Here is a 14,472-nt window from a genome sequence, read left to right as displayed (position 1 = left end):
AAGAGGCTTGACAGCTTTCATTCAATTTTCAAAGGCCTCTCTGATCGCGGCACCCAAAGGAGGCTGAGACCCACTGCTTTAGAGAGTAAGGAGAGTACAGTCAAAGGTTTTTTTGTTTTGTTTTGTTTTTAACTTGGAAGCATACTAAAAATTCGCAAACAGGGAGTTTAAGGGGCAGACAGACTGGATTGAGAAGAAAACACCCATGGGGGACTCAGAAAAGGCAGTTAGCAGCACTATGCATGTTTGCCCATCTACAGAAAGGGGGGATCTCTGCAGAGGAGGAACACAGGCAAACTCAAGCCCTCTGGCCTTCCTGTGAGAGACAAACATGAGAAAATGGAAAGAAATTACAAGGAAATGAAATAACATTTAACATGAAAAGGTAAAAAAGACAAGTATTGAAGACAGTGGAAACACAAAAACAAAACTTGGTAAAAAACAAATCCATCTATAGAAAAGAGCTTCATAGAGGATATAAATGCAGAAGAAACAGAAAGGTCATATTCTGGGATACACACAGCACTGCCCTCTGCTCTGCCCAGCTCACGCTTTCTTTAGGATTCCTCCCATTTCCAAGAATGTGTAGTAGAGGGCTCTGCTTGGCAGTTAAAGAGAATGGAATTTCCCAGACTCGAATGGAGTCACTGAAGCAGTGAGGAGAGTTCTCCAGGATGGCTCCCCTTGCCACTAAAAAGTTCTCCTGCTGCTACAGTGTAGCTTCTGCCCCATCGGCTTCACTGAACCTGCTCTCCTGCTGTCCCGCTGTGACCTCTGGAATGACCTAAGCCAGGTACACCTTGGCAGCTCATCTCTCTGTAGTACTGGCCACTGTGGACCACCCTACCTTACCCAAGCTCGCCCAGTCTTCACCCCAGGACAATTTCTGGGTTCCTCTGCCTCCTTCCACGCTGGTGTTCCATGCACGTTTCCACTCCCCTAGGCGCCCTCCTGGTCCTCTCCTCTCTCACTCGTCTACGTGTTCTTGGGTCGCTTCTGCAGGCTACAACCTTGTCTCATGTGAAGATGACCTCCAACTTTCATCACCAGTTCCAATTCCTCTGACAAACCCAGGCTGGGCTTTCCAACTCTCTACTTAACATGAATGGCCCAAGTCAGTTCAAACTTCACCAAGATGGTCCCTTCCCTAGGTTCACGGCTGTGGGGTGGCAAAACTGCCCTAGCCACCCAAATGAGATATGCAAGACTTCTCTTGACCTCTCGCCCTTCTTTTCCCATCCATTCCTACTCAGTCTGTTATCTGGAGTCTCCTTCCCATTCCCTCTGCCCTGTTTCTAACCCTTACCATCTTTTTGTTGGACCGCTACAAACGACTCTTTACTAGACTTCCTGTCTCAATACTCTAGACCCTCCTTTTTCAGGTCATTTTTTTATTTTTTTTTTTAATTTTTAAAGATTGTGTTTTTAAGTAATCTCTACACCCAACACGGGGCTCAAACTCACCACCCCAAGATCAAGAGTCTCACATTCTTCCAACTGAGCCAGCCAGGTGTCTCTTCCGGGTCACTTTTAAATATTATTTTCGAGTTCTTTCTAATACAGATTTCATCATGGTATTTGCCGGCACGGCTTTGATTCCTGTCTCCTCTCGCCTGAAGAAGGAACTTTAGATTCTTGAGCACATCATTCTACCTTTCCCTCTGGCCCCACCTTCCACGATTCTCCCACACATGTATACCTTATAGGCAAGCTACTCTGGGACATTCTACCACGGTCCCTGTATTTTCACGCTTCCGACTACTTATTCCCCTCAATATTCCCAGAATGCGTTTTCCCCACTTCTTTTCCTGGTTAGCCTCTATCTGTTCTTCCAGTCTCAATTTAATGTCACCATCTCTGTGAAGTCTTTCTTGAGTTTTGCACTAGAATTGCTTTCTCTCTTCTCTATTTGCATAGCATCTCTTTACAATGGCAATTACTATCACTCTATTGTTCCTAGTTATGTATGTTTCTTCCCTACCAGAGTAACACAGGAACAATACCTTTTTCTTCTGTCTCCTCAGTATGGGGCACATATTGAGCACTTAAGTTTGCTGAACTAATAGAAAAAGAAAGATATCGTTTGTTTGGGGAATTGTTACTTTTTCACCTTCAACTAAATTCCTGTATTGAGGTTAAAAATAATAATGCATAACTATAGTTCCTTCTATTATAACGGAACAGTACTGAAAGTAATTTGATTTTAATGACACAACAAACTACTTTAGGACATAGTAAAGGATATGAACCATACAAAAATGGAGTCAATAACTGCCAAAATAATGTCACCAAAAATGACAGCTAAATGGTTAGAACCCTGGAAGATAAAAAACAGGGGGAAAAATCTGAATGTAAAAGTTTCATTCCATTATAGAAATTATTATGTGATAAAGAAAAACAATTTAGCTCATTTCATCATTTTACAAAAGCCACAGAAAAATTTTATTCCTGACAAAATTGTGTCTACGCACTTGGAAATTTTTGTTTTGGCAGCAACAGGTGTTAGTCTGCCATCCACCTATTCAACGATAATGTAAAACTGTAGTATGCAATGGCAAATAAAACATATCATGTCTCCAGCTCCACTGGGATAAACCATTTCAATCTCTCCCCTCTCCACACCAACCTACAGCCAGGGCTACTAATGAAATGGGACTCCTGATCTTTCTTACTATCTGTGAAGGGACATGAAAAAACAAAACAAAACAAAGAAAAGGAACTGTGGAAGAGTAAAAATAAACCATAGATTAGACACTTTCATCACAAGTTGACAGAAAATCATATTTAAAAGTTATATCTAAGATGTTGTCTATGTAAAACCTTAAAGAAAAACAATGTTTATACTATGTCTACATGCGGGATATTTATCTTTTCTCTTTCTAGCAAAGACTAGCTCCTGTAAATTATATATATAAATGCACAGTACTTCGCTATTACGTAAAAGTAAAAATAAATGTATCTTTCAGAGAGTCAGAGATGAAAAGAGCAAGTGTGTCCAATACAGAACGCAGATGTTTCAAAGATAATAGAAGAATGAGGCTTTTAACATTACTGGACAAATGTCCTGCTGTAAGGCTCAGATCAAAATATGTGAAGCAAACTTACGTGGCAACACAAGATCATTCACTCTGTGCCCAGTGATCTGATTCACACATTCAATCCAAAAGACATTCTGGGTAAAAATTACTAGGTTCTTTGAACCGAGTAAACTATAATAAGCTGCTTAGTCACTCAGTCGTCAACCATATTATTAAGGAAAACCGAGAGCCAGAAATCGAGGGGTCTTCCCAGATGTAAATGTTCTGCCTCTTCTTAGAGAGTAAAACATTGCCGCCCACATCGCCTGAGTCATTTCCCCCTGGACACTACCTTCTTGTGGGTCTTCCAAGAGTGGAGAGTGTTGAATCCCCAAACACTGACTCCACAAGAGTCAGAGAACAGTTATAACCAAATGAGACTCAAGCATGATGAGATGTAATATCAGCATATGTGAAGGGTACGGTTAATTCTGTTCATTTCCACGTGTTTAAAACCAAGGGTTAAGGAAGAAATGAATGTCTTCAGACTGCATGATAACAAAGACAAATGTTCTGTATAAAGAATAACCACGAATGTTTTTGGGATGGAACATTCTGGAGATGTCATTCTGGGATGACATCAAATGGTGCCTTCTTAATCGATCATATTTTCCTTCATAATTGATCATATTACCCTTTATAATTGATATTTTCCTTCATAATTGATCATATTTTAAGAAGTTCTTTTACTACATTCAGGAAGTTATTTAAAAAGGGAAATATTGGGGCGCCTGGGTGGCGCAGTCAGTTAAGCGTCCGACTTCAGCCAGGTCACGATCTTGCGGTCCGTGAGTTCGAGCCCCGCGTCAGGCTCTGGGCTGATGGCTCGGAGACTGGAGCCTGTTTCTGATTCTGTGTCTCCCTCTCTCTCTGCCCCTCCCCCGTTCATGCTCTGTCTCTCTCTGTTCCAAAAATAAATAAACGTTGAAAAAAAAAATTAAAAAAAAAAAAAAAAAGGGAAATATTCCATAGGGGGAAAAAAGCTCAAATTGGGCCTTTTTCATACATTTCCTACCTTTAAAAATTCATCTCAGGAGATATAAAGTTAAATCATATTTCACAGCAACAATAAAAAGGGATAGAAGTGGAATTATGTAGGTTTTACCCCAATAACTCTCATCACGCCTTCAATAGCTGCGAAGATAAAGTAAAGAATCCCTAGTCCAACCACCCGGTGCATGACTGTTCCTAAACGAGGCCTGGAATGAAGAAGAGGAAAAAGAAAAAAAAAGAAAAAAAAAAAAGGAAAAGCATGGGTAAGTAAAATGCATCCGAATACAATAACTGGCCCAATTTCCAATATGAGAGAAGTCATTATCTAATCAAATCAGCCTGCCCCGCCCCTGCCTCTGCTCAGTTTTAGGAAACAGCGTATTTCCCAGGAGGGAACAAGGCAGAAACAGCCTCAGAAAAAATGGGTCTCCTCCAGGACTTGAAGCTGTACAGATGCCCATGGAGCAACATGCTGAGGCCACACAGGTGCCAGAGGATTCTGCTGCTGAAATGCAAGCCCCCCAAGGAACAGCGTGCAGGTGCTCACTCCACAGAGCGGAACAGTTAGATTGGTGACGCCTAGGAGGGTCCAGGCCTACTTGTGTCACTGACAGAAACAGTAACTTAATTCTTTCATTAACGTCAATTAAAAACTGTTCTGGGATACATTTCATTAGAGATGATCCACTAGTTTTCTGACTTGGGTAGAAAAAGAACAGGAGTATGAGGAGATCGAAATATACCCCCTTTCTTCACTCAGTGGCCCAAACAAGAGTGCTAAGACATTTCAGTTTCCATTCTTTACATGGAAAAGAACTAAAATAACATTTTTGATTCTCTAAAGATATAGATGACTTGGGAAAATGCAAAGACAGTGATTTTTGCAATGAGTAATTTGAAAACAGAACTGAAACTTCATGAAATTTGCAAATCGTATCGCACAGACATTTTAGCTCAAAAACACTCTTACTGGAGTAATTAGAAGAAGAAAAAAACCCCCTGATTTTGGAAAAATACTTCATGTAGTTACTTTAAGATAAAATCCAACTGAAAATTAAACTAATATCCATAGCTTATATTTAAGACTGTATCTAATTTAGTTCATCAAAATTCTGACTCCTTACAGCCAGCTAACTGGAACCCTCCAACAGCCAGAAGTACGAGTGCTCTGAAGTGCATAACTAGAAAAGGGAGGCCCAAGATTCCACATGAGGATTCTGTGTTCTGACTACTATACAGGGCCAAAAACAAAGAAACAAACAGCCCCTCCCCCCCCCCCCCCAAAAAAACCCAAACAGCATTTGAGAAGGAATCTCAATAAATACCCAATGGAAAAAATGTGTCTTGGCCAAAACCTTGCTAACTACAACAATCTCAAGCTCCCAAGCATATGTGTGTACATTCAGTGTGTATTTGCCGAGTGCCTACTGTGTGCCACGGACTACACTGGGCCTTAAGAAAACAGCAGGACACCTGCAGGCAAAGCTCCTACTCTATGGAAGTCACATTCAAGTGGGGGAACGAGACAATAAATCCTAACATCTGTGTCAACTGGAGCTATAAATGGGGTGAGGGTCAGAGTGATGGAGGGTGTGCACCACATCGGGAATCCTGACAGTGCCAGCCTCTCTGGGAGCGGACGGTGAGCAGAAAAAAGAGAGTGAGGAAGCAAACCACGCCTGGGGTCTCAGGCAAGATGCTTATGGACAGAGGCCTTTACTGCACAGTGAGGAAGTGTCTGCTGCGTTTAAGGAAGAGCAATCAGCAAGAAAGCCTGCAGGACGGAGCAGAGTGTTCAAAAGGGAAAGTGGCAGGTGCGGTCGGCCATGTGAAAAAACAAAAAGGGAATGGATTTTTTTGAGTGAGATGAGCAGAAGAGTAATGAGATAGGAGTTACATTTAAAAAGGATCATCTTAAAAAAATAATAATAAAATAAAATAAAAATAAAAAGGATCATCTTGGGGCACGTGGACGGCTCCGTCGGTTAAGCGTCCGACTCTTGATCTCCGCTCAGGTCATGATCTCACAGTTCATGAGTTCAAGGCCTGAGTTGGGCTCTGCGCTGACAGCCTGGAGCCGGCTTAGGATTCTCTCTCCCTCTCTCTCTGCCACTCCCCTGGCTTGCTCTCTATCTCTCTCTCCAAATAAATAAAAATAAACTTTAAAAGGATCATCTTGGCCTCTGCTGTGTCTGAAAAGACTGACAGGAGACCAGGGCAGATGCCGGGAAACCAGTTAGGAGGGTACTGAAGTTATCTAGGGAGAGAAGATGGTGGTCGGGCCCAGGGTGGTAGCTGTGGAAGGGAGGGGTAGGTTCACTCTGGATGTGTCCTGACATTAGAGCCAAAACACTAGATGAGTGCGCCCCAGGGATATGAGTCGTGTGAGCAGAGGTCTGGGGTGCTTCAATGCTGGAGCTCAGAAAGACAAAGAGGGCCCAGCAGGGGAGGTTAGGAAGGAGCAGCCAGGGCCCCTGCACAAAGGCTGAGCAAGGCCATGTGGTTTTGGCAACCAGAGGTCAAGGTAATTGACAAGAGCAGTCTCAAGGGAAGAATGGAAGGAAAACTTCCTTGGGTGCGATCAGGAGAAAATGAGGACGTTGGAGTGGCAAGTACAGAGCACGCATCTGAGAAATAATGCTGCACAGGGGCGAGGGAATGAAGGCGCAGCAGAGGACAGCGCCGGCTGGGACCAAGCGAGGGTTGCTCCTGAAGATGACAGAAATAACAGCATGCTGATGGCAGTGACCCACCAGACGAAAACTGATGAGACCGGAGCAAACAGAAGCAGCTGCTGGAACAGCTTCTTTAGCAGATGACAGGTAACAGGATCCGGAGCCCAGGAGCAGGGAAAGGACTAAACCATGTACCTTTCCTTCAAGAGGAGGAGAACGCTGCGCATGGTTCAGATATGGGAGGAATGGTACAGATTTGGGGGCAGGAAGGCATTGGAATTCCCTTCTGATGGCTTCTATTTCCTCAATGAGAAAAGAACCAAGATCAGGTAAGACAGATACGAGTAGGGAATCTGAGGCTGGAGGGGAGAGAACAGTCATAACAGTCTTCTGCACAGTGGGAAAGGGGCCAGAGACTGGCAAGGGGATCTAGAAGAACTACCAGGGACACTAAGGACACACTTAAAAGTTCCGGGTCATGAAGCGACACGAGCCTGCAGTATGGTTGGGTGTTCTTCTCAGGCAGATTCTGCTTCTGCAGTAGGAGCCTGAAGCAGATGGAAAGCTGGATTTGTCAAGGGAGGTTGGCCAAGAGAAAGGCAGAGGGCTTCAGGTGCACATGGCGTGGCTGTGGACATGGGCGTATGTTCAGCACCCTGAAGGATCAATGGAAGGTAGCAGGATCAAAAGGCCAGAGGCTATACTAAGGTCAAAGAATGAAGTGGGCTGATGTGTTAGGAAAAATAAACAGGAAACAGAGAAGGTGACAGTGGAAAAGTGGATTGCTTAAATTTGCAGTTGTAAAGAGGGTACAGTTATACATAACAATAAAGTCTAGAAAATAGCAGTGGGAATCAGTAACTGAGGTGAGGGGACAGGTAAGAGCAGTGCAGGTGAGGGGGTGAGTTCAGGTTACTTACAGGATCGCCCACAAAGAAACTGAAATCACTGAGAATTCTGACACACGCAGTGTTGAGAAAGTCAGGGAGCAAGTACTCCATGAGTTAAGGGATGAAGGGAGAAGTCTGGAACTTAAAAGGTGACTGTAGTAAGAAGATATAGCAGGTGATCCAGGCTAAAAGCTTGAGCTTCTGGGAATTAGAGAGTTTTTAAAAAGGCGATAAGGATAAAGAGGACAAGCTGTTCCATGTTCATTCGCAGTGACTCACAGGCATGGGACAGAAAAGATCGGCAGCCTGAGGGGGCCTGGAAGAAGTAGGGTCCTCAGTGGACAGCCAGGTTTCAGTCCGAAATCCTGCTGACCTGGTGCTTAATCCTCTCTGTCTTTTACAATATTTGAGTGCAATCGTAAAAGCAGAACCATGTGTCTAGGAAATAGAAAATGGTTTAAACTTTAAGAATCATTAAAAATTTTCCATTATCCTTAAAGTTGATTACTTCTTCATCTAACTATAAAAAGCCACAATGGACTTCAAATTCAAAATCTTTATTTCAGGACAGTGTCAAGTGGCCAGTACATGGAGGACCCGTGAAAACACGTCCTCACTGGTATTTCCCCACGGGGCTTGTATCACAGTAAAGTGTCCAGTTTCACAGAGCCCATAATGTAGTGGAAGGAGTTACAAGACTGGAAGCTCGGTATCTTTCCAACACGCCAATACTTACTTCACAATGCCGTAGCCCAAGCTCACAATGATCACAAGGAGGCGAGCCAATGTCCTCTTAACCGCAGATATCAACTCCGCAAATATCAATAAACCTTGGGCTGAGGGGAAGAAAGAAAAGAATTCATTCTGTGTACATCTAGAGGCCTGCCACCAAGATTCTAAAGATGTACTGTGTATTAAGTACATTCTGACTCCAGATGAATTAGCCTTATTTGCTTTAAAGGTCATCTAATCCAACTGATGTTTGAAAACCTCAGTCTTGTATCAATCTAAAATCTCCCCCAGCTTCCCTCTGTTCTTGTTCTTCCCCTTGAGGTTATAAAGAACTTTCTGTCTTGCAAATATTTGAAAACCATAAGGTCCTCTAGAATTTTCTTTTCTCCAGGATGCCTTCATCATTTATTTATTTATGCTCCTACTGTGTGGCTACAATAGGAAAAGAGACACCATGATCCCTGCCCTCATGAAGCTGCTACTCTGGTGAGGACAAGTAAATACACAGAACTCAGTGTGGTGAGTGCTAGAGGCAACACAGCATCTCCCAGGACTATGAAGAAGCCAACTGAATCAACACTTGAGGGAGGTGCAAGTGGGTTCAGAAAAGCTTCTCAGAGGAAGCAACATCTAAGTCAGGATTTGAAGGCCTAGTAAAAGTTAAACATTTGGGGGGAATAAGAGACAAGCAAAATAAATGGCACATGAAAAGGCATGGAGGAGAAAAGATGAAAAGTAAAATACTTTGCAAGAAATCAAAGTTCAGTGTATCTGTAGCAGAGAGTGTAATGGGGGATATCAAAAAAAAGAGGCTGGTGACAGAGGCAGGGACAATCACGCAGGGTGGTTAGGCCATGTTATGAATCTGGATTTTATGTGAAGGGCAGTGGGAAGTCAATGACTGTAAACAAGGGAGTAAAAAAGGAATTGGTAAACTATAGCCCACAGGTCAAATTTGGCCCTACATCTGTCTTTGTAAATAAAGCTTTATTGGAAGAGAGCCACGCCCATTTGTTCACGTGTTGACTGTGGCTGCTTTTGTGCTATAATGGCAGAGTTGAGCAGTAGCAACAGAGACCATATGGCCTGTAAAGCCAAAAATATTTACCATATGGCCTTTGCGCAAGAAGTTTGCTGACTCTTGGAATAAAAGTGACAGCTTGATTTTATCAAGATTGCTCTACTTAATGGCTTGGAGAGGAACGAGACTACCAGCAAGGAAAATGCTCAGGAAGTCATTCCAGAAATCCAGGTAAGAGACGATAAGAGCACAGTGCTGGCAGGGAATATGGAGAGAACCAGAAAGATATACAGAAACAAGTAGTGAATCCACCTACTTAGTCTTGTTTTCAGCTCACAATTTTCCAATTTGTCCACAAGAAATCACAAGAGACCTCATCAAATGCCTTGTAGACAGATGTGGAACTAGAGGGAGAGGAAGAGGGTGGCAAAAAGGATGGCACCAAGGTCAACTGGCAGGGCCATCCACCGACAGGAATACCTGCAGGAGCATTAGGTTGGGACTAAAGTGAGTCAAAAGTACAAGGGTGGGAAAGGTGAGTTTCTTTTATGCCCTACAGAGATGAATGCAAGGCATTCAGAAGATGTTTGGCAGGTGACCAGTTACTAGGTCTGCAGCTCAGGACAGACATCTGGCCAGGAAGTTGAGCTTTAAGAAGAAAACAATGGATGAACTCCCCAAGAGCGGATGCAGAATGTGAAGAGGTTTAGGATAACAAATGTTTAAGGGTAGCGTGTTTTCAAATCCCTTCGTGAGCTGCTCAGTCTGGACTATTTCCCTCTTGGAATAAAGTGAATACAACCTTCCTGGCAGGTGGACCTTCTCAATGTCTTGACTGCTAGCCCTCCTGCTGTAACCTAACGCTGTAGGAGCTAGTGGGAGGCACAACTGCCTATAACTGTCTATGTTAAGCTGACTCATCAGCTTCAACCTTTAAATCCTTTAGAAAAGTTTCCCACTTATATTTTTTCAATTTATACTTGAACCCCAAGTTCACGGTCTTACCTATTAGGTTTTACCTTTCCATTTGGGATATCAAATCTGTCTGCACCCCTTCAAGTACCTTCACGTGAGAAGGGTCCATCTAAAATTATTCTCTATACCCCAGTATGAACAACTCCACCAGCCTCACATCATCCACAGAATTTTAGTGAATGCTCTCTACATATGCACAGGCCTGCAATAAATGTTAGGTATAACATTTAGGATAAACCAGCCACAAGATCTAAAACCTATGAGACAGGTGTCATTCAAAGCCCCCTTCTAACCCAGTGGTTCTCAATCCTAGATGCATACTAGAATCATACGGGAAGCCTCTCAACAGAACCAATTCTTAGGCCTACTTCAACCAGAATCTCTGGCACTGGTATTGCTTGAAAGTTCTTCAAGGGACACTTATGTGCAGCCAGGGATGAGAACCACTGCTCCGGTGCTGTCCAACAGAAGTTTCCAGGATGATGGAGATGTTCTACATCCATGCTGTCCAATACAGTAATCAATGGTCACCTGTGGCTATTGAGCACGTGAAATGCAGCTAGTACAACTGAGGAAATAAACTGCTAACTTCACTTAATTTAAACAGCCAGATGTGGTTGATGGCCACCACACTGGACGACACAGCTCTACACTGACAAGACTGATGGGTGCTTATGTGCACGGGCTCTTTAGATATGGCTGCACAGCCAGTTTTCAGTGCACATTTCTCCATCTTGTCCACAAGAAATCAAAGTTGTCAAATACCTTGAAGAAGTCCAGGTATACTAAGTTTAGAAGCACAAAAGAAGTCAATCTGATATGACCTATTCTTAAGGTCCCCGTGTTGGGTCCTAACAATCACTGTTTCCTGTCCCTGCAGGATCAGTGCTAAGCAAGACAGCCTGGGTTACAGAATTCCCACTTGGGAAAATCAGAAAGAGCAACAGCCATGTCGTCTGGCACCCGTCCCTCTCACAGGACTCCTCAAAGACGCTGACAGCAGCCTGGGGCTTCTCTCCCAAGCCTTTCTCGTGTCATCTCAGACACAGGGCTTGAAGTCCGTGAGGATGGCAAGAGCTTCTGTGGCTCCCCACTGAAGTTCAAGCCACCCTCAACGCTCCCTAGGCAAGAGAGGATCACCACTCAGAGCAAAGGAGCTGAACTGCCTTATTTCACATTCAAGAATGCTTTACTCTCCAGCCAGGAGCAGCAGCCTCACCCCTCCTTCATTATTTTATTTAGAGCACACACGTGCACACGTGCGCGTGCGCGCGCGCGCACACGCACACACACACACACACCACTAAAACCTCTTATAGAATAATACCTCTAATGTGCCTCCTTGAATGTTTGTCTTTTCTTTCTTCTTTTGTACCTACCCTTTTATTTTGGGAAATTACAAACATTCCCCAACACAGAAAAAGCAGTATAGTGAACTCCCATGTGCCCAATACTCAGCTTCAATAATTATCAACATTAGGGCAAATCTGTTTCATCTACATTCCAACTCACTCTTCTTTTTTTCTGGAGTATTATAAAAATAAATAGCCGACATAATCACACCCTATAAAAATCTGCACAAAGATCATTTTAGCTGATCACTCGGAACTGATCACTCCTGAGTGCTTTCATCCCTTTGGAGCTACCTCCCTTTTCAAAGGCTGGGTGATGGGATTGTACCTTTACCTCTCTGGCCTTTTTGCATTCCACCTTCTAGAAACCTGGGGCACACATCTGAGGATGCCCGCCTTCCTGCCCTTTCTGATTCACACACTTCCCTGTGTAAACTCTGAGGGGCCTCCAGTGGTCACATGAAGCTCTGTGTGAGAACGAAGAGACAGAGAGAACACAAGAAGGCTGCAGGCACATCCATCCCAGAACTACTGATTTTACTGCGTGGGGTCAGATTTTCCTTCTTTTCTTTTGTGGAGGAGAAAGGAGAAGGAAGAGTATGGGAAAATGACAGAGAAATATGTTAAAAGGATCAGTAGCACCTAAAGTGCCCCCCTCTGGAACTTTTATTGATTTAATCCAATCACTGAAGTGGGAGTTTTCTTTTCCCCAGGAGGAAAGTGAGGGAAAGAAGGGAAATGGAAAATGAGGACAATACAGACACTAGCCTAGATCAGAGTCCTACTCTCACGTTCTCATCTTGGCTCTTGTCGTCTTCATCTATAACGCAGCTGTTCCCAAATCACTGTACAAAGGAGGCCTCCCGCAGCTCTGCTCACAAATGCTAGGGGCCTCTTGGATCATATAGTATTTATGGAGAGAGTCACAGCTTACTTGATAGCCCAGTGCTGCTGATGTTTTGATATTCAGTATAAAAAACTGCTTTTTCAAGCATTCCCAGGAAAATAACAGCTGCAATCCAGAACTGAATTCTTAATATATCTTTCCAATAACAGGCAGACCACATCAGCCACAGTACGCCATATAAAATATAAACGATACACATCACCATGTAAAACTGTAGGAAGAAGAGCAATTTTAGTCAGTTAAGGCTTGTGATCACTTGAAAATGGACATTTCTTCATTCAAGTATCCAGTCTTTTATTTCCCTGTCACTCTAGCCAAAAACAGAGGGTATACCAAAGTATTAGCTACTAAGGGATACCACCACTGAGCTCTTTAAGTTGTTAGATTTTCCAATTAGGATATAAAATTCATTTTTAAAAAAGGAAAAAATGATTGAGAAATACTCACAATCATTAGTGGCCAATCTGACGCAGAAATATATCCATGAGGCCCGATCATAGAAAGAGAAACTGGTGAAGATGGGGATAAAGACATCAAAGAATTAAATTACCAATCAGTCTTTTCTTATATTTTTAAATGTAAGCTCATTTCCCAGAAGGTTCCAAGCACACACACCAAGCCGACAAATCTGCATTTTTACCTAAGACACACAATGTATTGGCTAGTTACCAGTCATTAACATGTAATCTTACCAAGATACCTTTACTTGTATACATGCTGTTGTAAAACCTGGGCCAAATCTGATCTTATGCAGACAGTAAAGCAGTACCGGCCTTAGGTTGGCCCCATGTTGAGTCGCTGACCTCACTGAGGACTTTGTCTTCCTTACTGTAACTGGGGATAAATTAATGAATTCAAGCATCTAGTTTGGGTCACTGTCCAAGGTGACAATAATAAACAGAGTGCCAAATAAAGTACAAGACTTGCAGAACTCAGTAACCGCTTCTGTTACTAACTAGTAGGGCCTTAAAACTGCCTGCTGCTATCAGGGGAAAAGACGCAAGCCGTGGGGTTGTGGGGGGACACACAAGTCCAGGTGGCAGCTCTCTTATTTGGCTCTTATCTGGCCCACTATGTCATCTGTGGGAGGAAGCCCCATGGCCCACTCGTCCAGAGCAGCCACCTCCACCAGCTTCCCCTGCAGTACACCAGTTCTGTGCCTCCTCTGAAGCAACGCCTATGTCCCCTCAGTACTTTCTGCCTCCCCGCTGGACTGGGCAATTCTCAAAGGCAAAGCCTGGCTTCACACCTGTGTCCCCAGTGGGTGAATCAGAGCAGGATCCTCACATGCTGTTTGGCTACCACTGGTCCAACAGACGCTACTCTGCAAAACGACAGCCGAAGCAATTCTACGATCTGTGAAAGCATTCAGTCCCTTGAAGATTGCTTATTGTAAGCCCACTCTTGCATTGGGGGTGAGGAGTGGGCAGAGCTCACAGACCACAGAAGCTATCATTGCCAGACAGGCTACTTCTACTCCTAAGCTACAGACAGATGCTTTAAAATGAGAATTTTAAACGCCTGGTGATGGCCATTTTCCTGATATAGAATATAATCTACTTCAAATACAATTAAAATGTTGCCTAGCCATCTCTATATTAGGATTTTTTTTTTAATCTGAAAGGATAAAGAATTTTATTATATCCCACTGGAGTTTGAAATTTAAATTTTTTTTTTTCCAACATTTATTTATTTTTGGGACAGAGAGAGACAGAGCATGAACGGGCGAGGGGCAGAGAGAGAGGGAGACACAGAATCGGAAACAGGCTCCAGGCTCTGAGCCATCAGCCCAGAGCCCGACGCGGGGCTCGAACTCACGGACCGCGAGATCGTGACCTGGCTGAAGTCGG

The 14,472-nt window shown here is 43.5% G+C and overlaps 1 protein-coding gene across 2 annotated transcripts in view; it reads right to left on the bottom strand.

Moving 5' to 3' along the window:
- The window catches only part of TMEM87B (transmembrane protein 87B), a 51,012-nt gene that overhangs the window by 21,237 nt on the left and 15,303 nt on the right, over positions 1–14,472 (bottom strand). The window contains exons 7-11 of one of the 2 annotated variants that reach the window (XM_040496734.1): positions 13,070–13,131; positions 12,650–12,833; positions 8,372–8,471; positions 4,183–4,276; positions 2,246–2,317 (exon numbers count right to left, since the gene is read on the bottom strand). In XM_040496734.1, coding sequence (XP_040352668.1) covers positions 2,246–2,317; positions 4,183–4,276; positions 8,372–8,471; positions 12,650–12,833; positions 13,070–13,131 — 512 coding nt within the window. The remainder of the gene's footprint in view (positions 1–2,245; positions 2,318–4,182; positions 4,277–8,371; positions 8,472–12,649; positions 12,834–13,069; positions 13,132–14,472) is intronic. The other variant, XM_040496735.1, reaches the window with a different exon arrangement.

This window comes from Herpailurus yagouaroundi, unplaced genomic scaffold, assembly GCF_014898765.1.
Source record: "Herpailurus yagouaroundi ecotype Mexico unplaced genomic scaffold, PumYag 188, whole genome shotgun sequence".
Classification (NCBI taxonomy): Eukaryota; Metazoa; Chordata; class Mammalia; order Carnivora; family Felidae; genus Herpailurus; species Herpailurus yagouaroundi.
Note: the sequence above shows the minus strand (reverse complement) of the source record. Positions and strands in the feature narration are given on the sequence as shown.